The following is a 24,828-nucleotide window of genomic DNA, read 5'->3' as shown; positions in this document are numbered from 1 at the left end:
TAGCTTAGGGCTACTTTACATTCCTAGTTGGTATTACCATGGGTTTTGGTTTTCTTATATACAAATTTATGCTTTTTTATGTACCGTGGGACTCCCACTCCGACGACGGGGAATGATTCAGGCATGTGAATCTATAAAAGACACCCCAATACTGGAGAACTGAATGTCCACTCAATGTTCTTTGCCGCGATCTATTTAAAAACTTGACGCCCTCTTAGGGTCCAAATGATTATTTATTTGTAAGTTTTATATAGCGCTTGCTAGACCCTAATGTATCAGAGCAGTTTACAAAATCATGACCAGAAAATACAGTAAAACAGACATGAGAACACAAACGAGGTGAGAATTCCAAATAGAAAATAGTAAACATCCAAGAAATAAAGGCAGTACCAAAAACAAGAGAAGCAATTCGAGAGGATCTAATAGACAGCATAAAACAGATAAAATAGCATATGGTCGTCTGGACTAAATCGGTACAGACGATAATTAATCCAGGTCAATAATCTAGGAGTTAAATGGTTAGCTGAGGAGGAATTGTTTCAGGTTTATTTTGAAGTTGGGGAAGGAGGGGTTGCATCGTCCAACATGAATTGGAGGGTCCACTTTCGGCAGTAAGGAAACACAGGACGTCAATACCAACGTATCCGGGACGAATGTTGTATAAGGTGGGAGTCTGTAGCTTACAAACATGCCTAGCAGATATTATGACAATGAGAAAGACCGTTTTTAAATCAGAAGTCTTAATTGGACTGATGTGCAGAGTTTCAAAAGGGGAGCACATAAAAAAAGTAAGAAGTGCAATGCTACTGCGATGGGAGATCTTCGCGAAGCAACAGATTGATCCTAGGACAGATGCCCATCCTCATGAGCTCTGGGTACCATACTCTCCAAGCCCAATCCAATGTCATTAAGAAAACTTGGGCCCAAACATTCTTGATTTACTTTCTTCAGAATTCTGTGCAAGAGTGGCAGTGGTGGAAAGGCATACATGAATTTCGAGCTACACTCTAGTCGGAATGTGTCTCAGAGAGACAGCCTTCTTGGAAACTCTAACACGCAAAAGTGCTGACATTGCGAGTTCTCGGCAGTGGCAAAAAGACTGAGCCATAGTTCTCCCCATTGATGGAAGATGTTATGCACCCTCCCGGGTGCAACTGCCATTTGTGATTCACTAAGCATTGGAGGCTGAGTTCGTCCACCCTGGCTTATAGAGATCCCGCCAGTTGGGTCACCATGAGATAAATTCCCTGCTGGTCCGGACACTTCCAGAGGAAAAGGGCCTACTGGCTCAGGATCCCAAATCCTACCCCACTCTGCTTATTGCAGTACCACGTAGCAATAGTATTGTCAAGCCTGCCTCTGATGGTAGTTAGAAAGACCTTCAATGCCAGGCAAATAGCCCTCAACTGATGTTGAGTCAAGCTTCCACTTCCACCTGAGACTAGAAGCCTCTAATTTCCACCTCCCCCAGTTGGCCTCCCCAACCTAGAAGCGATGCATCTGTGACCACTGACAAATGAAGCTGGGGTAAGGGGAGGAGGCCAGCCACTGACCCATTTGCGATCCAGCAGCTACCACTGCAGGTCATTTGTAGCCCACTTTGAACTCACCCTCCCCTGAAATCTGTTTGCAATCCAACAGATTTGTCATTCTATCTGGTCTACAAAAAAGCCCCCTTGAATATCCACTCGAATGATGCACCAATTATAGGAAAGTCCTAGGAATACAGATCATTCAGCACCCAGATGCAGTTAAAAAGCAAACTGTGACACAGATATTGCTAAGGAAAGGCCCAGATCAACCACTGGGACTTCAGGTCTTACTGCAAGCTCGCATATGACACCTGGACACAGAGTCATACAAATACAGTTATATTTCTATAATTGTATCTTTTTACTAAGATAGAACAATAAATTACATACAGGCACTCCAAATAGACTACTTTGAAGGTGAACTGTGACAAGTGTGATTAATAGTGTGCGTGCGATATTAACAGAGAATTAGAAACTATCAACCAATTGGTAATACATCTTCAATGATGCAGAACTCTCATGTTGAGAGTACTGTACATAAATCCACAATTAATTACAGTCAACAGTTTAATGACATTTCGACCAGGGGCGGCTCCTCTTATGTCGAAGTAGCATCGCGCCACTGCTGAAAGGCAGCAAATGAAAAATAAAATGATAATAGAACTATTTTATTATCTTACTCAGCCGAGTCCGTCGAGTCTAGAGTGGGGAGGGCCATCCTCTGCGTCAGCAGCAGCCAGGGAGGAGGAGTTGTAAGTGTACTGTAAGTGAGAATGTCAGTTTGGCTGGTAGTCTTAGGCTTGCCAAACCGACATGTGCACTTACATTTCTCCAACCCAGCTGTCTTGCACAGGGGCGGTGGGAGCAGAGGAGCACAGAGGCGGCGGGAGCAAAGGAGCACCGAGGCGGCGGGAGCAAAGGAGCACCGAGGCGGCGGGAGCAAAGGAGCACCGAGGCGGCGGGAGCAAAGGAGCACCGAGGCGGCGGGAGCAAAGGAGCACCGAGGCGGCGGGAGCAAAGGAGCACCGAGGAGGCGGGAGCAAAGGAGCACCGAGGCGGCGGGAGCAAAGGAGCACCGAGGCGGCGGGAGCAAAGGAGCACCGAGGCAGCGGGAGCAAAAGAGCACCGAAGCGGCGGGAGCAAAAGAGCACCGAAGCGGCGGGAGCATAAGAGCACCGAGGCGGCGGGAGCAGAGGAGCACCGAGGCAGCGGGAGCAGAGGAGCACCGAGGCAGCGGGAGCAGAGGAGCACCGAGGCGGCGGGAGCAGAGAAGCACCAAAGCAGCATCCGGCAGCAGTACGTGCGCACTTAAAATTACACTTCAGATTGGAGAACAGCTCCAAAAGTTGTTTTGTTCTGCCACGGGAGCTTAGGCCTAAGGCTCTAGGAGAACCATTATTTCAGGTTAGGTATCTATCATCCAGGTTTCCCAAGAATACAGGGTTGCCCCTTATTTGGTCTATGTCTATCTGGAAGTAGTGGACATACAACTCGGCTCCTACTTCTAATGCTGGAACCCTTTTCCTGTCACCTTTGGCCAAGAGGCCTGCACTTCATTCAAGGCAGACAGGTGGTCCTTCATCAGCTAGCCTGATAGTTGGTGATGGTGCAGAGGGGTGAAAGGAAATGGAAGGGCATAGCCCTAGGCAATTGGGAAAAAAATTGATGTGTCCGAGTGGATGGCTTGCCACCCTTGGAGGAAATATTGGGTCCTGCCCAACAAGGTAGCAGTGTGCTGGAAAGGACAAAGTAAAGCGGTGTTGTAGCTGCGGTTGAAGGAAGGGCGGAGGACTGGACAGTATGTTATCTCCGATACCCTGGATGTGGTCTTTGTGAGCCATGACATCAGGCACAAAAATGCTGGAAGGCCTACTGGGCTAGCGGAGGGGACTGTCGTCTGAATCTGATTTTTCGCCAAAAAGGCAAGAGCCATCTAATGGCATGTCCATTAAAGATGCCTAGACATCCCTGTTGTAGCCTTCATTCTGGTGTGGCGCTTACCTGCCATTTTTCCCACATCCCACCCTAAACAAACTTTTGTGCCCAAACCACAGTGAATCCCAAAATTCGATGTGTCATATCAATCCTGAAGTGAGGGATGGCCATAGGTTATCGAGATAGTAGGCCACATTTGGGCCGCCGCGTATTATCGGGCATGTGAATTACAACCGAAGAAGCAGCTACTGTTGACAGAGCAAGGCCTACAGACGAGTACATATGCTTCCTAAATGTTTCAATTAATTTTGGTTCACAATCTGGTAATGTTGTAGAGAAGGCACAGGGATTAACCTTACTTGTGGACGCCTGCATGCCCTAGCTCTCTGGCATGGGATACTGTGTAAGAAATTCAGGGTTGTCTAGTGCTGGCCAATGACGCTGAGCAGTCTACCTGTTAACTGGTGGTCCTAAAATGGTTTCAACCAAGTGACCAAGATGGTACCCATGAGGGCCTCCTTAAATGGTAATAACGATTCATAGGCAAGTTATCAGAAGGCTTGTCTGCTGGCTGCGCTCCGGTGAAAGCAGGGCATGGCCTCAATAGACACTGTGGCGATTCCCCGATTCGGAAAGCACAATGGGCTGCAAATCCTCATCCGTTGTTGGCATTGGCATTGATGCAAAGGGAGCCCTTGCAAGTAGGTGGAGTCGGAACTAAAGTAGGTGTGGTTCTGTACCCAAATCAAACTTATGGGGCACAACCGCACCAAGGGCGGACTAGCTGGTGGAAGTCTGACTGTGATGGAGCAAGGATTCGCATATTACGCGACTTGCTCGGATTCATGAACCTCGAATAACTTATAACAATATAATTCAACCTGTTATGTCTTACTAATTTCCCTTTATTCCGACATTTGGGGTGTCCCAGAGACGCTTGCATATATGTTTACTAACTCAATAACGTTTGTATCTAAAATGGCCGCTGCTTGGCGGGTTTTCTTTCTGCACATGCGTTAGTCACACTCACGTGACGTGACGTATTTGCAGTTATGGTGGGAAACTTTGCGCTTGCGCACTTGCTTTTAAGATGGCTGTCTGTGTCCTCACATGGTGAAGCTTGCGCAAATGTTTTATGTTATTGTCTGTTTGCATTAATCTCTCACGCAATAGTCTATTTTAAGTAAAGGGGTATAGAGTAGCTATTCATGGTATACAGTGAATTCATTTATTTCTATGTTTTAATATGTTTTCGCTTACTTTTCATGTACCGCGATATTGAGGGTCTAAGGGATACGCGAGCTATCTTGAAAATCTCTACTGCGCATGTCACCCTGGCAGAGAGAAGACAACCTTGAACAGTGGAACTCAGCCAGCTGGCAGCCACAGTCAAGATGCTCCTGAGAGAGTGACCTGCGACCCAGCAGGGTAGAGCCGAACTGTACTGAATTTGATACAAATGTAATTTGTTCATTGTATTCTGAAGAATATCTCATGGGAACCCCAAAATCAATAGGCGGTTCCAGAATATGTAAATGTGAGCTTGTAGAAGTGAGACATGATTGGTGTGTTGACCTATCCTACTTGAGGACCAATCGAAATTGGGGATTCTTACACTTGCAACATTTGGGGGGTGGTACACTGACCCGAAAACAGTATATCTAGCCTAGGTTTAGCTAGAGAAATTGTCCGACTTGTCCGAATAGCTGACCTGTCACTGACCCAACGCACTCAATAGGTGACTGATACAGAGGGCTGCGGAGCACTCTGTCCGAAATATCCATAAACTCAGAGGTTTTACTAAACCTTAAGTGCTGGCGAAGCACTTTGCTGGGGAATTCGCTAACCCAATCGGGGTTCTGGCAGATAGCTGCAGAGAGGGTGGAGCGCAGGCGTTGCTTCCAAACTGCGGGTGCTGGTCGTGCCTTGGTGGTCCTGTCCTGATCCTAATCTGGGTTTCCTGTCCTGTCCTGGGGTGTCCATTCTGCACCTGCTGTCCCTTTGATGACTGTTTTTCCTTGGGGTTTTTCCTGTCCTTGACTGATCCGTGGCCAGGGTTGGTCTTCACACCATTCTAGGTAAATATATAGTTCTGAAAACTCTATACTGCTCCTTCTATTTTTCTGTCTTTTGCTTTAATAAATACACACCTTTGCGCATAATTGATTTTTCCATGCTTTTGCAAAGCTACTGAATGAAAGCTCATACGTTATTACTGTTTCTAGCATGTTCCTATGTTACCCTTCCTTTAAGTACAACTCTTCATACTGTTTATGAAATATATATGTGGTTTATAATTTTCACTTTTCGAGTTAATTGAAGTAAGATTCCTAGAAATATAGCGTGTTCCATTTTCTCTACCCTACCTATACATGTATAGGATTTTTCCAAAACCTCTTATCCAACTTTGAAGTATTTCCCAGTAGTGAAATCCTAGTTTGTGTCTAAGATTGTCCCATCTATAGTTATTCAAACTCACGTTCATCTCTGCAAGTTCTGATTAGCATATTTCTTGTTTTTATCTTTCATTAGACTCATAAATGGTTGCCCTGATATATTTTATATATGGATATGTGCTCTTGTTATCTTGATTATCGATTGCCTATTAGTTATAAACTGTATGCTTTCTGAATCTGAATTCTAGATAAAACCTTTTAAACTTCCTGAGTTTGTGGTCATTTACGAATGCAAAAAATATAGAGTTGGTATTGTGTTGCCTGCCTTTCTTTTACAGCTAGCTCCCTGATCCATTGTGGTCATTAGGTACCCGAAACGGTGGATTGGTAAGTCGGGTACACGAGAAATAAATAGGAAAGGAATCAGGGTTACTGGTAGAAGAGTGTAAGGTCACCCGATTAATGTATATGATAAAATTGAAAAGATATATGGGCCCGATACGTGTATGGTGAAATTATTGGCCGGGTGACCTGCGTGCTATATCAGTAATTTTCAGGTAGCAGAGGAAATGGTTAGGGACTAGTTAAAGTTAGGTAGGACGAGTTAAGGTAGCTAGGTATGTCGGATGCTGCTATAAAGATTTTTGCTGCTAAAGTATAACAATATTGTTGATAATAATTTGATCAATCACGTGAAATGTTTTTGCTGTGAAAATTATGAAATGTTTTAAATTGTTTTTTCTGCTGATATACTGATAAATGTATGAACCCACTCGTTAGTAATTGTTTAGTGTTTGTCTGGAATCCCCGGGGAATTGAATAGCGAGTGGTGAAGAGACTCCACTTCGCTTTGAGGTCACTTACTCTAGGAAAATTGGTGCAGGTTAGGCAGAACTGGAAGCACTAATTAGGGTTTTTTTTTTCTGAATATATGCTAGAATAAATGATAGCAACGAGTTCGCTGGCAAAACGTCTATTGTGATATAACCTAGTAAGGGTCACACCGGAAGGAGTAGCAGGTTCGTCGGAGTTTGGGTGATAGCAAAGGGGTTCGCTGGTGAAACTTTGGACTTAGTATATATCCCGAAAAGAAGTGGATGAGTCAAAGAAGTAGCAGGTTCCCTAATGCTTGAGTGAAGGGTAGGCGGAAGAGATCTATCCGTAGTGCGTGAAAACTGGACAGAAGAGGTTTACTTGCAGTAAAACATAATCTTTCCTTTCTAGAACACTCGAGTACAGTGGCGAATGTGTTTATGTTGTTAAATAACTAAAGCACTTGCACTTTAAAAGAGAAATCAAGTTTCCGTTACCTTGTAAAGGAGGGAGTCAGTTGCGGAACTGCTCTGAGGTCACTCTGTGCCGTGCTGGTATTGGTCGAAACATCGGGTGTGTAGCGGAGCTGGAATTGTAAAGGAGGGGTGAGTGCCGAAGCGTGAGAACCTGTCTCGCGAAAAGGCCGCGCACCCATTGGTCGAAATTTTTGAACTCGTGCATTCTATTGGTTGCACGAAAATAAAAAGCGCTTTTGGATTGGGAGTGATTTGTAAACAAAGTCGCTCGCAGAAGTCGTATGTGGCACACGTATAGACCGAATACTATAACACAGCAATGCTCTCGCAGCCACAAAAACAGTGTAAAATTGTTTTAACAACGACAATAAGTAGCAATACAAATGAAAGAAAGCAGCAGATCTTTCTGTTCAGGTTCTTTTTCAATGAAGTTTTAATTGGATCCAAGCTCAGCCGACACGTGTTTCATCGCGTTAAAGTGGAGTCAACACGACTCTTCAGGGCTAGTGGATAGCTTCAGGCATCCACGGTTAGATGCGTGATATTCAGCGCGGTAGATGGCGTGTCCTGATAAGATATTGGCGAGTCTGCCAATATAACTAATCGATCAAAAACCTGGTTCCGGGTTCAGGAGTATGTATGACACAGGTAAATACGAAGTAAGCACACAAATTGTTGCACGTCTGAATTCGAGGAAGACTATGCACGAGTGCGTGAATAGCCGTACCGGGAGGGGACCCGACTGTTGGAGTTGCGAGTTTCAATTATAAGTATAGGTTTCTTCACGGGTAGCTTCAGACTAACTGACAGTCGGTGTCCCTCCTCCGTTGGTTCCCGGTCGCCGTGTTCCAAGGACGGACCAATATCAATTAAAACTTCATTGAAAAAGAACCTGAACAGAAAGATCTGCTGCTTTCTTTCATTTGTATTGCTACTTATTGTCGTTGTTCAAACAATTTTACACTGTTTTTGTGGCTGCGAGAGCATTGCTGTGTTACAGTTTGGGTAATCTCTGATTGTCTTAGAACGGTTTTTGGGTTAATCCGTTCGCTCTTTACGCGCCACACTCAAGAACTCATCTCCACATACTGTCCAGCGTTTACTCCAGGCAGAGCGCCATTTTCTGAAATTTCTGAAAACCCGTCTAGCCTTTGTCTATAGACCGAATACTAGACCTGATCCACGACATTTAGGGTTTGAAAACGATCAGTGGAAAGGGCATAACACCAGCATTATGTACGGAAATAAGAGAAAATTGTCCCTTGTAAATAAAGTAAAGAACTATTTCAAAAGGGACAAACCTATTAAAACTAGAGAAGGTGTTGTCATACCGCCACCTAATACCCCCGCATCTTTCATGATATTTGATAAAGGGTACCACTCATGTGTATGGTTGGAAAATTGGGTGGAATACACAAAGGACGACGGAATTTTGGCTTTTCCGTTGGAAGGTACTTTTAATGGCAGAATCCTTTTTAATTTGAGAACGCGAATGAATGATTTACATCCCAGACCTAGGTTAACGCGATACGAAGCATTAGAGGAATGGCTGATCGAGGCTTTTGAGAGAGACAAGCCCCGATTGGACAAGGGGTTAACAAAATTTTATCCGAAGTTAACACAAGAGACCCGTGATAAAAAGATGAAACAGTGGAGACAGAATATGATTGTGGAAGGATTGTTTCCAATGATGCCAATGGGTGGTCCTGCGGGAGAGAAAAAGACAGAAAAATGCAAACATTGGGTGCCACTTGGGGATTCGGATGATGAGTTATTAGATGACATGTTTATGAAAAGTCCGCCTGCTTATAATGAAGGACCCAGATCATCTAGTTTAGGGGATTCTTCCCAACGACCCCCGTGTCAGGAAGGAAAAAGATCTGTAAACATAAGAGACAGTTGTCAAATACCTCCTTATACTGAAGGCCTAGGACCCATAGGTGCCAGAGACACCTGTCTAAGACCTCCATTTAGTGGAGAATCAAGATATTCAGGAGAAAGAGACTTTTGTCCAAAACCTCCTTATGAGGAAGGATCGAGATCCTTAAACACAGGAAGCCTGTTTCCGAAACCGAATTATGGTGAAGGACTTGTATGACGCATCCAACTGCCCCAACATTAAGTCCGCAAATAGTACCTGAAATAAGCTTGGAAAGAATGCTGCAGGAAAAAGAGCGAGAGGCTCTAGCCAAACAGAGAACCGAAATAATTCAGAAACTCACCCAGTTAAATACAAGCTCCGAAGCCTTGACAATCCAAGTAACTATTGGACCCTTTGTTCCTTTGTATGGGGATAGACAAGTGAGTCCACAAGCCCCAATTATTACACCGACTATAGTACAGCCCCGAAGAGAGCCCTTAATTGTAGATGATCAGACGAGTGAATGTGAATCTGAAGCTTCTTTAATGGATTTACCAATTAGGAACTCAGGAAGGAGTCTGCAGAAGAGACATAATCCTTTCAATACGAGAGAGATTCAAATGGAATCAACTTCAGGTACCAAAAGTGTCATATTGGTAACTCCTGAAGAGATTGAGAGATGGAGTCGAGAATTAGAGAAACAGACTCCTCAGTCAAAACCCTTAGATATTTACAAATTAAGAATTGAAATGGAAGAACTGACGGACGGAAATGTGGGGTTAGACAGATTAAATACCTATTCCGAGGAAGAGCTGCTATTTATCTGCAAGAGTCTTACCCGTAATACCAAAGTGCTTCATGAGAAATTAACAGACACTGCAGCTAGTATGGGAATAGATATTTCCAAATCAAAGCCATTACAAAAGCCCTACAGAGCAGAGTTCTCAGACAAAGATCTAGAGAATATGAATGTGTCAGGAAAGAAGGTTCAAATCAAAGAATTGTTGACCGTGTTGCAAAAATGGGGAGACGTAGAAAAATGGAAAGCCAGGTGGGCAAAGAAAAAGGAAGAGGTTAGGTCCAAACAGGCGACTTCTGAGTTCGTTTTAAAAGAAGCAGACAAGCCAGAACAGTTATACCCCATGCGAGAAGTGCCAGGTGGAAAGTATGTGCACGTTCCATGGTCCCGACAGGATATTGTGTCCTTTACAAATGACTTTCCAAAATTACGAGAGAAGCCTGTGGAATGGTACAGGCAAGTAGAAAGGTTTGTAAAAGTGCAGAAATGCCTATGGAAAGACCTGGATGGGTTTTTCGACATAGTGGTTCGTGTGGATTTATGGACCGAATGTAAAATCGCCGTTGATTGGCCTAATAAAGAATATACGAGGGACCCTGCTAAAGGAGCTCCCTCTGATGAGGTGATGAGAAAATACGACCAGGGCATGTTACACCTAAAGAAAAAGGTGCCTGCAAAGGAAACTGATTGGACCAAGATAGATAGAACCACGCAGGAAAGGGATGAGACTGTGCACTCCTTTTATGAAAGACTGTTACAGGTGTTTAAAACGTACAGTGGTATAGATAACATCGAGATGAAGGATATGACCCATTTCATTTACAGGTTTGTAAACGGTTTAAGACCTGAAATTTGTCAGTGGATCAAAGACAATAAAATCTGTTGGCAGTCTAAGAAAATAGACGAAGTCTTGCGATACGCAAAGTATTGCGAAGACGAGATGGCAGACAAGCGAAAGGCTCTGAAGGAAAAGGTTATGTGGGCACTAGTAAAACTAGCGGAACAGCAGGAAAAACAATTAGGTAAAATGAATAAAAATTCTCAAAATCAAGGTTCTGGGGGAGGAGGGAAGCCAAGAGCGAAAATGAGTCGAGAGGAAGCCAAAAAGAAATTTCCCTGTCACCAGTGCGGCGAGATGGGGCACAGGAGAGACGAGTGTCCATATGCACAGCATAATAACCCTCAAACCCCTGATTTAAATCCACAGACGCAGAATGAAAGGCAAAGAAAGACCCAGCAACAGGTAAAGGCAAGTCAGTTGCCCCGTGCACCTAAACCAAATTATAAGGGAAAAACACCGCAGGGTGATGACATAGAGATCTGGGGAGGAAACGAGGACAGAAATGCAGCAACTTCGCAATTTTTATTGAATGATACTTTTCTCTTTGATGAACCTTACTGACGGGGCCTGAGGGGGGAGGACGAGGAGTGCGTACTTGGCGCCTCCTTGCCGGTAGACCAGTCAGGGCCATACATCGAAGGAAAGGTTGAAGGCAATGATGTTACCTTTCTGTTGGACACTGGTGCTACCCGTTCTACTGTGAGAACAGCAGACGTTCCAAACCTACCCCTCTCGGGAGAAGCAATCCAAGTAGTGGGTGTATCTAATCAATTGATTAGTACCCCAGTTACTGAGCCCATGGAGATTACAATAGGAAACTTTAAAGAAACGTATAGATTTGCAGTTTGTGATACCAGTCCAGTCAACTTACTGGGACGTGATTTGTTGTGTAAAATGAACTGTACCATCTTTTGCACACCAAAGGGCGTCGAAATTCAGACCCCAGACGAGGATGGAATATACAAATTAATGTTAATCAAACCTGACTCAGAAATTAAACAATTGACTATTCAAGACTTATCCGAAGAACTCCAAAAGACAGTGAAACCAGAAGTATGGGACTTTACTGGAAAAGATGTAGGCCTGATGTAGATCCAATCAAAATAGCCATGAAGGAAAATACAGTTTACCCCAATACCAAGCCATACAAAATGAGTGCAGGAGTTGCCATTGAAATAAAAAGATTGCTAGAAGCCAACATCATACAAGAAGTGATGAGTAGCCCTTGTAATTCACCAATAATTGGAATCAAGAAACCTAGTGGCAAGTATAGGGTAGTGCAGGACCTGAGAAAGGTAAACAAAATCGTTGTTCCATGTTGTCCTATTGTTCCAAACCCAGCAGTGATCCTGTATCAAATTCCCTGGGATGCTGAATGGTTCACCGTGATTGACCTATGTCATGCATTCTTTTCGATCCCATTGCATCCAGTTAGCAAATTTCTTTTCTCATTTGCCTTCGACAGTCACGTGTTCGTTGGGAATCGCGTCCCCCAGGGGTACACAGAAAGCCCCTCAATCTTTAATCAGATTCTGAAAAAGTGCCTTGAATCCTTAGTCTTACCTGGGAAATCAGTTTTGGTGCAATATATAGACGACCTCTTGGTGGCGTTTAAAAGTCAGAAAGATTGTGTTATTGACACCATTGCCCTACTGAACCACTTAGGTGAAGGAGGACATAAAGTATCACCTGACAAACTGCAATTCTGCACCAAGGCAGTAAAATATCTGGGGCACCAGATAGAGAAAGGTATCAGAAAGGTTACTTCAGAGAGAATCAGGATAATTCGAAATATGCAGTTACCCAATACTCAAAAAGAAGTCAGAATGTTCCTTGGAGTGGTAGGTTACTGCAGGCAGTGGATTGTGGGATTTGCAGTCCTAGCCAACCTCTGATCAAAATGACAAAGAAAGGAGCAAAGGACCCAGTGGAGTGGGATGAGGAGAGCCTGACAGCATTTACTAAATTACGAGAATGTTTGTGTACAGCCCCTGCTTTAGGCATGCCTGATTATTCTAAGGAATTTTCATTGTTCTGTGACACACGAGACAATTGTGCATTGTCAGTCTTAACCCAAGCCCATGGTTTGACTAGACGTCCAGTGGCTTATTTTTCTGCCACTTTGGATCCAGTGGCTGCTGGATTGCCCGGATATCTAAAAGCAGTAGCTGCAACGTCTTGATTCATAGCGCTCTAGGAAGGACTTGGTGCTCACAGCATATTACTGCAACTCTGCTCTGTTCAATTCTGTTTTAATCGTCCCGTTTTTGCCTATTTTGTTTTGCTTCTTAGTTTACCTTTTTCCCCTGTTTTTACCTGAGGCCATCAGCAGACTTGCACGGCTGTTACGCTTACCCCCACTCTAATTGTGAGAACACCGCGTTATCGCGGGTCCCTTGCCCACTGTCTCGTTTGTGGTGGCCATTTTGGGAGGGGGTACACTGCCGGCGGCGCGGTCAGCGCTCTACTTTATTGACGCTGGGCGAGCATAAAGAAAGGCTCTTCCCAGGTGAGCGCCCTTAACATCTTGATTCATAGCGCTCTAGGAAGGACTTGGTGCTCACAGCATATTACTGCAACTCTGCTCTGTTCAATTCTGTTTTAATCGTCCCGTTTTTGCCTATTTTGTTTTGCTTCTTAGTTTACCTTTTTCCCCTGTTTTTACCTGAGGCCATCCGCAGACTTGCACGGCTGTTACGCTTACCCCCGCTCTAATTGTGAGAACACCGCGTTATCGCGGGTCCCTTGCCCACTGTCTCGTTTGTGGTGGCCATTTTGGGAGGGGGTACACTGCCGGCGGCGCGGTCAGCGCTCTAGTTTATTGACGCTGGGCGAACATAAAGCCAGCCATGCTGACGCGCAGCGTCATCACGCAGCGTCATCGCCGGAACGTCGCCGGAGTCTCGCCAGAGTTAAGCCCGTCTGGGCCCGTCCGGGCCCAGACGGGCATAGGGCGCATTATTCTGCCCAGTTCGACGGGACTCACGGATCCTACTCGCAGGTACTCCAGTAACACTTTACTTTCGCTACGCGTTCCTAGAGACCCTAGTTGCGGCTACCAATGGGCAGAAGGTGTCCCCTTTAAGAACTGCTCCTTATGTTGCTCCGGTAGTTCGTCAAAATATCACATTCAAATTTCTATGGCTCTGCTTAATTGCAGGTCATTGCCCTGTCACGCCACGGAAATTAATTTGTTGATTCTGGACCACAGCTTAGATGCCTTGCTTCTTACTGAAACTTGGCTGACCCCATGCTCAGGACCTGATATTGTCCAAGCCCTTCCTCCTGGATATCTTATGTTTAATTTAGATAGGCCGGTCGGGAGAGGGGGAGGAGTGGCCATTTTGTACAGAGATAAATTTACGTGTAAAGCCTTAGATAGCGGTATGGATAACTGTGAAGGCTGTCAATTCTCGCTACTTATCTCTCCTACCATTTCTATTGCGGGCCTTCTCGTCTATCGGCCTCCTGCAGCGATAGGGAATTTCACTGATTCTTTTCTTGAGTCGGTTATACAATTAGCCGCCGCGTCTTCCAACTTTATAGTCCTTGGGGACCTCAACCTGCATTTTGAAGATCCGAGCGATGCAGTGGCGAGAGACCTACGAGGCATTTTGGGAGCACTTGATCTGCAGCTCATTAACATCGGAGCTACCCACAACAAGGGTCACCAGTTGGATGTGGCTTTCTCTAATTCAGAGAACCTACAGGCCCTGCCGCCCCTGGCGCTTCCCTGGACAGACCATTGCCTAGTCCCCTTTAGGTGGCAGTTGGAGAAGGGGAGAGATCCTGTACCCAGACGGTATACAGTTGAGCGGCTATGGTCTAGGCTGCCAGTGGACAGCTGGGCGGTTGAGTTGGCGAGAACCTGTCCTCCTCCTGTCTCTGACCCAATTATAGCTGACCAGCACGTGGAAAATTGGCTGACTAGTTCCCTTGATCTAATAATACCGAAAAAGAAAAGGCCTACCAGGGAAAGAAGAACTGGTTCCGCTCCCTGGTACACTCCTGAACTTAGGTGTCTGAGAACAATCTGTAAAAGATTGGAACGGGCATGGAGGAGAGAGTGGAATGAAGAGAGCCGGCAAGATTATAAGGTAGCCATGAGGAAATACAAAGTTGCTTTGAAGGACGCGAAAATTAGCTACTTTAGTGACAGGATTGATAGGCCGAGTAACTCCTCAGGGGAATCCTTTAAAATCTTTAAGGATCTTCTGAAGGCTCCGGTCCCTCCAGTCGTGCATGGTAACCCTCAGGAAAAATGTGAGGAGTTGGCAGATTTCTTCCACTCTAAAATAGTGAAGATCTTGTCCTCTTTGCCGGTGACGTCACAGATCTTGGAGGTGGGTTTTGGCCCAGTAACATGCCCTTTTGAGCTGTCCTCCTTTGGCCCTTTTACAGAGGAAGAGGTTGTAAAAGTCCTGAAAGTAATGAAGAGTGGGTCGCCTAGTGACCCGGTGCCTATGAAATGGCTTAAACAAGTGGCCAACATTCTTTCCACCCCGCTTACGGACCTTATCAATCTTTCCCTCTCTCAGGGTACGGTGCCCCAGAGTTGGAAAAAAGCAGTTGTTAAAGCACTGCTGAAAAAACCGGGCGTGGACCCTTCCAATTTGGCCAATTTTAGGCCCATTTCACTTTTGCCCGGGTTTTCTAAAATTACAGAAAAATTGGTTAATCGCCAGCTCTCACACCATCTTGAATTCCATCGTTTGTTGGGAGACTCCCAGACTGGCTTTCGCCCTGGTCAGGGGACGGACACGGCCTTATTGGCAGTGGTGGAGGAAGCTAGGAGCATTCTTGATTCAGGGGGGTCAGTGGCAGTGATCCTCCTGGACTTGAGTGCTGCCTTCGACACCGTTAGTCATCAGGTGCTCCTCCAACGTCTGTCAGAGGTGGGCATTACGGGAATGGCCCTGAAGTGGCTTGAGTCCTTCCTCTCAGACCGTTTTTATCAAGTCTGGGAAGGGGCAGAGCAGTCGACCTCGTTCCCTCTTCAATGTGGAGTCCCCCAGGGCTCATCTTTGAGCCCTACTTTATTTAATGTTTATATGACTCCACTTGAAAGAGTGGTCTCCCCTTCAGGTGTGAAGATCATCAGCTATGCTGATGATACTCAGCTGGTAGTAGGTCTGACCCAGCTGGCGGAACGACCTGAGGTTCTCCACGACTGTCTTGCCAATGTACATCGGTGGATGTCCCACTCTGCTTTGAAGCTCAATGGAGAAAAAACTGAGCTGATGTTGCTTGGTAAATCCAGGCCTTCACTCATAGCTAGTTGTTGGCCCCGGTCCTTGGGCGTTCCACCATCTCCTAAGAAGGAGATCAAGAGCTTAGGAGTATGGTTGGAAGAAGATCTGTCCTTTAGGACACACGCCAGGAAGACAGCGGGGATTTGTTTTGGCCTGCTGCGGTCAGCTCGCAAGGTGTTACCATTGCTCCCTGATTCATCAAGGAAACTTCTGATCCGTGGTCTTGTTTTGTCTAGACTCGATTATGGGAATGCGTTGTTCCTCGGTGCCCCGGAGTCGACTTTTAAGACCCTCCAACAAGTTCAGAATGCAGCCGCTAGACTGCTGTTGATGGTCCCTAGGAGACAATCAGCTGCTCCGGCCCTGAAAACTCTTCACTGGCTCCCTGTTAAGGAGCGGGTGAAATTCAAATCCTTATGCACTGCACACAAAATCCTGCATGGGAGGGGCCCCTCCATTTTGATTAATATGGCACGTCCATATAAGTCCACACGGGCTCTTCGCTCTGACCAAAAACACCTGCTTCAGTCAGCCAGAGTTAAAAGAGCTCGTTCAGGTGGCCGGCGTTTCTCGGTGCAAGTAGCGGCACTGTGGAACTCCCTGCCCCTTAAGATACGCTCAGAGCCTAACATCTTGCACTTTAGGAAACTCCTTAAGACCCATCTGTTTCCGGTGTAATGGCTGAGTTTTAGTCTTTTTTTTTCCTTCGCTGTGTCCTGCGCCGGGATGCCCCTGGGTAACTGAGCGCGTTATAAATTTCACAATATTAATAATAACGTGCACGAGTCTTGAGCAAAGTGAGTCCATTATTATGGGACATCCTGTAACTGTGTATGTTCCACATGCAGTTGTAATCTTGCTGACAAGAACTAAAACTCAGTATCTCACACCTAGTCGGCTGACATTGTACGAGAAAATTTTGGTAGGTGCTGCAAATGTAGTCATTACTCGGTGTAATATATTGAATCCAGCTACCTTATTACCAGACTCATTAATTGCAGAAGCAAAGGGAGAGGTCGAGCATGATTGCATTGACCTGACAGAATTCAGTACTAAGCCACGCCCAGATATCAAGGAAGTACCCCTGCCAGTAGAAGATAGTGAACTGTTTGTGGATGGCTCATGTCTGAGACACGAACTTGTAGGTCTAAGTGCTGCTTATGCTGTAGTCACGGTAAAACGCACTATAGAAGCATCCTGTTTGTTTGGAGTGAAGTCTGCACAAGTAGCCGAATTGATTGCATTGACAAGGGCTTGTAAAATTGGAAAAAACCGAAGAATAACAGTATATACTGACAATCAATACTGTTATGGGGTTGTGCATGACTTCGGCCAATTGTGGCTACAGAGAGAGTTCCTGACTTTTTCAGGTACTCCTATTAGAAATGGAAAGGTTGTACAAGAATTACTGGATGCAATCCAGTTACCAAAAGAATTGGCAGTGGTCAAGTGTGCTGCTTACAAATCTGGCACTGATCATGTGACAGTAGGGAATCGATATGCCGACGAAGTGGCCCAACATTGTGCCAGACATCGAATCTCTGTTAATATTAAATTGGGAGGATATGGAAACAGCTGCCAACTTATGGTGTTTGAGGAAGTGCCTACATGGGAGGAATTGAGAGATTGGCAGTATGCTGCACAATTAAAAGAAAAGGAAAAATGGAGAAAGCTTGGTTGTCGACAGAAGTGAGGATGGTATCATTGTGGGCCCTGACAGTATGCCTGTGTTGCCTAGACGCTTGCTTGCTTCTATGGCCAGATTGATGCATGGAGATGCACACGTTGGCAGGGATGCCATGGTTCGGGTTTTCCAACAAACCTGGTACAACCCCAAGTTCAGGAAGGTAGCAGAGTCACTCTGCCAGAGGTGCTTTACATGTCAGCAGTTCAACGCTGGGAAAGGAACTGTAGTCGAATTGGGAAAAATTGGGAAGTCAGGAGGTCCCTTTGTAAGATTACAGGTAGACTTCATTCAATTGCCCCTTTGTAAAGGAATGAGATACGTCCTTGTCATCGTCTGCCTGTTTTCGAAATGGGTGGAAGCTTACCCAGCCAAAAAGAATGACGCCATCACTGTAGCCAAGTTGTTACTGCGAGAACTAATACCTAGGTACGGGGTTCCAGTCACAATTGAATCAGATAGAGGTGGGCATTCCAGAATGAAGTAATCAATCAGCTCTGTAAAGCATTCAAGATTACACAAAAGCTGCACTGTGAATATCGTCCAGAGGCTTCTGGAGTAGTGGAACAAGTAAATGGCACTATCAAGTCAAGATTAGGGAAGATGTGTGAATCTACGGGCATGAACTGGATAGAGGCTTTACCTCTTGTTCTGATGGGAATCTAAAGTATTCCAGACCGAAATACAGGCCTGAGTCCCCATGAGATCCTAATTGGAAGAGTGATGAGACAAGCATGGGTACCAGGATGCAAACAGCTAAGCATTTCTGATGATTTGGTACTTGAGTACTGCAAGCAACTGGGTGACCAAGTGCGTTCTATCTCTCGCCAGATTGGGGAAGACGCCGTCGCCAGTCCAACAACTCCAGTCCATAAATTGGTTCCAGGCGACAGGGTTGTACTCAAGAAGCATACTCGTTCAAATTGCCTTGCACCGAAGTGGGGAAAACAACGCCAAGTGATACTAGTGACCACGACAGCGGTGAAGTGTGCCGGCGTTCCAAAGTGGATCCATGCCAGCCATACCAAGAAGGTAATAAGAGACGAAAAGAAGACTGACGCTGAAGTTGCCCAGCTGAGGAGTCTTCAGAAGTAGGTTCCGAAGTAGCTGATGAAGAACAACCGAGCACCAGTCGAGATGAGTGGATACCCATAATCGACCTAACTGACGACCCAATCAGAACGAGAAGTCAAACCTACGCAGACAGAGAGTGGAATAGTGAGGACGAGACAGGAATAGGAGAAGACAATCAGATTATCGAAATCCATGTAAAATCTGAAGAAGAAGAAGATCAGATAGGGACAGAACAAGTGATCGACACACCTCCACAAACTCCTGAAATTGAGAAGGGACAGATAGGAACTAGTGCAAAAGTTCAAGGAGAAGAAAATCAAGGGTTCAAAGTGCTTGAACAGGATCAGATAGAATTAGACGAACGTGTTCAGGACACAGAAATTGAAACGCCCAAAAGTCAAGTCCAGTATACACCTGAACAAGGTCAGCTTAGTAACCAGGCAGAAGAAACAGATATAAGACCTGGGACTAGTCAGACAGGAAGAGAAAAAGCAGAAGTGCCACAAACCAGTGAGAATAAAAGAGTATTAGAAGAAAGCCAAACCACAGTGCCAGCTATAAGACTCAAGAAAAAGAAACATACTGAACCTAGATTTATTAAGAGACTGAGACTAAAAGCAGTAAAAGAGAAACTTGAGCAAAGAAGACAAAGTACCCGTATAGCAGAGAAGGAGAAAGCTCCAAACGAAGGAGTGATCGAATAAAAAGACTGAACGAAAAGTATCAAGACCCTGAATGGACTTATTTGGTGTTGGAAGAATTTGAGGATCTTGATATAACTGACGAAAGTGACGAAGAACAGATAGCTGACCAGTCTGCCGAAGAAGACTAACCAACCTGAAGTTGCTCAGTGTAAGATACCTGTGCAAAGTTACAAAGAGGGGTTGAGAACTTCTTCTGAGTGAAAATGTCTGATTCAAATGTGAATGGAAGGCCTAGACGTAATTGTTGTAAAACATGCTGAAAAGTATGTATATATAGTGTAGCTATAGTATTAATACTATGGATAGGACTAACAGTTTTTATTCCTTATATGGTGAGCAAAAACACTAATATTGACCCTACACAGACGGTGACAAAAGACACTGAAGAACTGGCAACACGAAGTGTAGTAAGACGTGAGAAAACACGTAGCCTCAGACAAACAAAACAAGACTTAGAAGCACCAGATGAGGGAGGACTACATTATCACGGAGTTAAGAACCAAACTCATTTAAATGTATTCGCTAACCTTTTAGTGCATTATGTAGAAAATATGGAGATAGAAGATTGCTATGTCTGTATGAAGCTACCTACTTCTGTAGCTGAAGGCGTGACTTATCATCACCTGCCCCTGACTTATGGAATTTCCTGTAGTATTTTAGCTAGTTTGTTCTACAAAAGAGGACCGTTACAGTACTACTACTCAAACTCTGACGTAATATTTTCTGAACTTCCTATACGTGGAAATCTGAATCCTGTACATACTAAAAGTGACGTTACACGTTATATGGGAGAATACTTTCTGACTATAGGTACCATAGATTTAGGTGAAGCACACAGAGATAACTTGACCTGTTCATTACATGAACAAGAGAAAATGTTTTTAAACATGGCAGAGAAAAGAAGGGAAAGTTTCCAAAGAAAGGCAAATGATAAAAGACAGAAAACTCCTAAATGGGCTGAAAGCATGGAAAGCACCTCAAATGGTGGGAGTGGTCCTGCTTTGTTGCTGGATTTCGAGAGAAAAGGGAAACTCTGTCTTCACCGCGAAAAGACTAGTTATTATAATAACATGTTCATTGGTTCCAGTCAATGTGAACACAATTACAAGGTAATTGGAGGTTGGGGTTTCAAAAATGGGTCAGAACCTGTGTTTCCCGGAATTTATTATATATGTGGAAACAAGGATTATTTCAAATTGCCGGATCACTGGTATGGAAGCTGCTACTTTGGCATTGTCTTCCCGAAAATATACCATGTGAATGAAGTTGCTGGAAGCAGTGAAAACACTAATGGCTTAGTGCGTAATAAAAGAGAAAGCGTAGGTGAAATAATGGGTAGTATTTTTAGTGCACTGATACCTGGAGTGGGAGTGGTTCTGAACACACACAGAATTTGCAAATTGTCAACAATAGTGGCTCTGTTGTCTACTGACACAGCTCATGGATTTCTGTTGGTCAATACCGAAATGGTTGCGATCAGATCTATGGTTTTGCAGAACAGACTTGCTCTTGACACCTTATTAGCAAAAGAGGGCGGAGTCTGCCGGATGTTGAAAGCGCAACATTGCTGCACTTACATACCGGACAAAAGTGTACAAATTAAAAAGTATGTAAGGAACATTACTAATTTGGAAAAGGAACTCAAACCACTGGAGGTTGACAGTGCCTGGAAGAGACTTACTGATGGTCTCTCCAATGTAGGTCATTGGTTTTCTAATTTAGGTAAAAGTTTCTTGTTTAAGGTACTGATGCCAATTGGAGTAATAGGTTTCATCATATTCCTCATATTTGTCTGTTGCAAATGTCGCAAACACCAAAAGAAGTACACTGTGAATAAAAGAGGTGTGAAAAGGAGTGTGGATGAACTTGAATTGGAGGAACTGAATATTCAGATTTACAAAAGGGTGAAAAATTCTCACCCTAACAAAGACGTTAAGGAAAAACTGAATCGAATGTTGGAAGAGATTGAAATGAACAAAGTGTGAAAAAGTTGGCATCTGATTCCATTAGTTTGTGATGATAGTAAATATCATCAAAGAGGGGATTGATGGAGCAAGGATTCGCATATTACGCGACTTGCTCGGATTCATGAACCTCAAATAACTTATAACAATATAATTCAACCTGTTATGTCTTACTAATTTCCATTTATTCTGACATTTGGGGTGTCCCAGAGACGCTTGCATATGTGTTTACTAACTCAATAACGTTTGTATCTAAAATGGCCGCTGCTTGGCGGGTTTTCTTTCTGCGCATGCGTTAGTCACACTCACGTGACGTGACGTATTTGCAGTTATGGTGGGAAACTTTGCGCTTGCACACTTGCTTTTAAATTGGCTGTCTGTGTCCTCACATGGTGAAGCTTGCGCAAATGTTTTATGTTATTGTCTGTTTGCATTAATCTCTCACGCAATAGTATATTTTAAGAAAAGGGGTATAGAGTAGCTATTCATGGTATACAGTGAATTCATTTATTTCTATGTTTTAATTTGTTTTCGCTTACTTTTCATGTACCGCGATATTGAGGGTCTAAGGGATACTCGAGCCATCTTGAAAATCTCTACTGCGCATGTCACCCTGGCAGAGAGAAGACAACCTTGAACAGTGGAACTCAGTCAGCTGGCAGCCACAGTCAAGATGCTCCTGAGAGAGTGACCTGCGACCCAGCAGGGTAGAGCAGAACTGTACTGAATTTGATACAAATGTAATTTGTTCATTGTATTCTGAAGAATATCTCATGGGAACCCCAAAATCATTAGGCGGTTCCAGAATATGTAAATGTGAGCTTGTAGAAGTGAGACATGATTGGTGTGTTGACCTATCCTACTTGAGGACCAATCGAAATTGGGGATTCTTACACTTGCAACATTTGGGGGGTGGTACACTGACCCGAAAACAGTATATCTAGCCTAGGTTTAGCTAGAGAAATTGTCCGACTTGTCCAAATAGCTGACCTGTCACTGACCCAACGCACTCAATAGGTGACTGATACAGAGGGCTGCGGAGCACTCTGTCCGAAATATCCATAAACTCAAGAGGTTTTACTAAACCTTAAGTACTGGCGAAGCACTTTACTGGGGAATTCGCTAACCCAATCGTGGTTCTGGCCGATAGCTGCAGAGAGGGTGGAGTGCAGACGTTGCTTCCAAACTGCGGGTGCTGGTCGTTCCATGGTGGTCCTGTCCTGATCCTAATCTGGGTTTCCTGTCCTGGGGTGTCCATTCTGCACCTGCTGTCCCTTTGATGACTGTTTTTCCTTGGGGTTTTTCCTGTCCTTGACTGATCCGTGGCCAGGGTTGGTCTTCACACCATTCTAGGTAAATATATAGTGCTGAAAATTCTATACTGCTCCTTCTATTGTTCTGTCTTTTGCTTTAATAAAGACACACCTTTGCGCATAATTGATTTTTCCATGCTTTTGCAAAGCTACTGAATGAAAGCTCATACATTACTGTTTCTAGCATGTTCCTATGTTACCCTTCCTTTAAGTACAACTCTTCATACTGTTTATGAAATATAGATGTGGTTTATAATTTTCACTTTTCGAGTTAATTGAAGTAAGATTCCTAGAAATATAGCATGTTCCATTTTCTCTACCCTACCTATAGATGTATAGGATTTTTCCAAAACCTCTTATCCAACTTTGAAGTATTTCCCAGTAGTGAAATCCTAGTTTGTGTCTAAGATTGTCCCATCTATAGTTATTCAACTCACGTTCATCTCTGCAAGTTCTGATTAGCATATTTCTTGTTATTATCTTTCATTAGACTCATAAATGGTTGCCCTGATATATTTTATATATGGATATGTGCTCTTTGTTATCTTGATTATCGATTGCCTATTAGTTATAAACTGTATGCTTTCTGAATCTGAATTCTAGATAAAACCTTTTAAACTTCCTGAGTTACTGGTCATTTACGAATACAAAAAATATAGAGTTGGTATTGTGTTGCCTGCCTTTCTTTTACAGCTAGCTCCCTGATCCATTGTGGTCATTAGGTACCCGAAACGGTGGATTGGTAAGTCGGGTAGACGAGAAATAAATAGGAAAGGAATCAGGGTTACTGGTAGTAGAGTGTAAGGTCACCCGATTAATGTATATGATAAAATTGAAAATATATATGGGCCCGATACGTGTATGGTGAAATTATTGGCCGGGTGATCTGCGCGCTCTATCAACTGAACCTCCCTGCAGATCTTTGGGGCCAGAAGGTGTGCCAGCGGAAACTGGTTAAGAGGAAAAAAATAAGTATTGCCTCCCCAAAGGCCCTCATTTGCGTCAACACCGTTGAAAATACCGAGAGGTTAGGGGTGGATCGGGAATAGGCTCAGGATTGGCTCCAATGAAGATCTGGAGAGTGACCTGGCGGTACGCGGACGTCCTCTCAGAATTACCAAAATGGTAGGGAGGAGCTTATTCCCACTTCTATATCTTATGCTTTTTCTTGGACTTACCGCAAGACTACAACCATAATGGCGATGTGCTATGGGACCTTCCTTTCGACTTCGACCAGGTCATGGCATAGATTCTTCTGATGTTTGGCGACATACAGCTTCGCCTCACAGTTCTATATGGCCTTCAGATTACTCTGGGCGCAACTGTCAGTCCCTGGAACCTTACTCTGAACCAAGACACCACACACTCCCTTTCTGAGGGCCCGTCATCGACATCTGATTGCGAAGGTCCCTACACGGCGTAAACCCTACTGTTTAAATTTTTGAAAAACGGTTTTGACAAGACTAGGGGGTTGCACTGGATCCACGCCTAAAGGTCTTGAAAGAAAGGAAATGATGTCAGCAGGCATAAGTGGAGCTTATAAGAGGCCCCTGCTCGTCACGTTCAGAGTAGAACAACATCAGCACAGAGCCACAATGCCACCTACCAGTGCGCAGCAGTACTGCTCTAAAATTTCAAGATCCAGCCTGACACCTCGGGAATTTTCACATGGTGAGAAATCTACAGTTAGAAGTATCTATTGGAATAGTTTCTGTGCTAGGAATCCAGTACAGGCCCTATACCTTATTTCTGTTATATTATTAAATGTGGCATTCAGTATTATATGACAATATGGCAAAGGAGAGATGGCATGAATCCACCCAAAGCATTTGGCAGATCTGATCTGTTTGCATGCTTTTTCTCACTACGTGGATGAATGTACAATCAATTCAGAGGGGCTATTCTATTAAACATGATTCAGCTGGAAATGACTATCTACTTAATACTCAAATCGATCCTAACGGTATTACATGACTGGAATGGAGAAGTGAAAGTAAAAAAAAGATTGTAAAACTTACTTGGTCCATGCTCTCTGGAATGAACTCGCCCTCGCTGGTGATACTAGTGAAAGATCCATTTCGAACAACCTGGTGCTGCGCATCTGGAATGTAGCCAGGGGGTGGAGAACTACGGTCTCTGGTCTGAATACCTGGAAAACAAATGTAAAGACAAACAAGGCTCTTG

General features: G+C 44.3%; 1 protein-coding gene across 1 annotated transcript in view; it reads right to left on the bottom strand.

The window, feature by feature from the left end:
• The window catches only part of MAP3K2 (mitogen-activated protein kinase kinase kinase 2), a 404,520-nt gene that overhangs the window by 216,932 nt on the left and 162,760 nt on the right, over positions 1-24,828 (bottom strand). The window contains exon 8 of the mRNA XM_078679280.1: positions 24,663-24,793. Coding sequence (XP_078535406.1) covers positions 24,663-24,793 — 131 coding nt within the window. The remainder of the gene's footprint in view (positions 1-24,662; positions 24,794-24,828) is intronic.

This window comes from Lissotriton helveticus, chromosome 3_1 (genome assembly GCF_964261635.1).
Source record: "Lissotriton helveticus chromosome 3_1, aLisHel1.1, whole genome shotgun sequence".
Classification (NCBI taxonomy): domain Eukaryota; kingdom Metazoa; phylum Chordata; class Amphibia; order Caudata; family Salamandridae; genus Lissotriton; species Lissotriton helveticus.
This window is presented reverse-complemented; position numbering and strand designations above follow the sequence as displayed.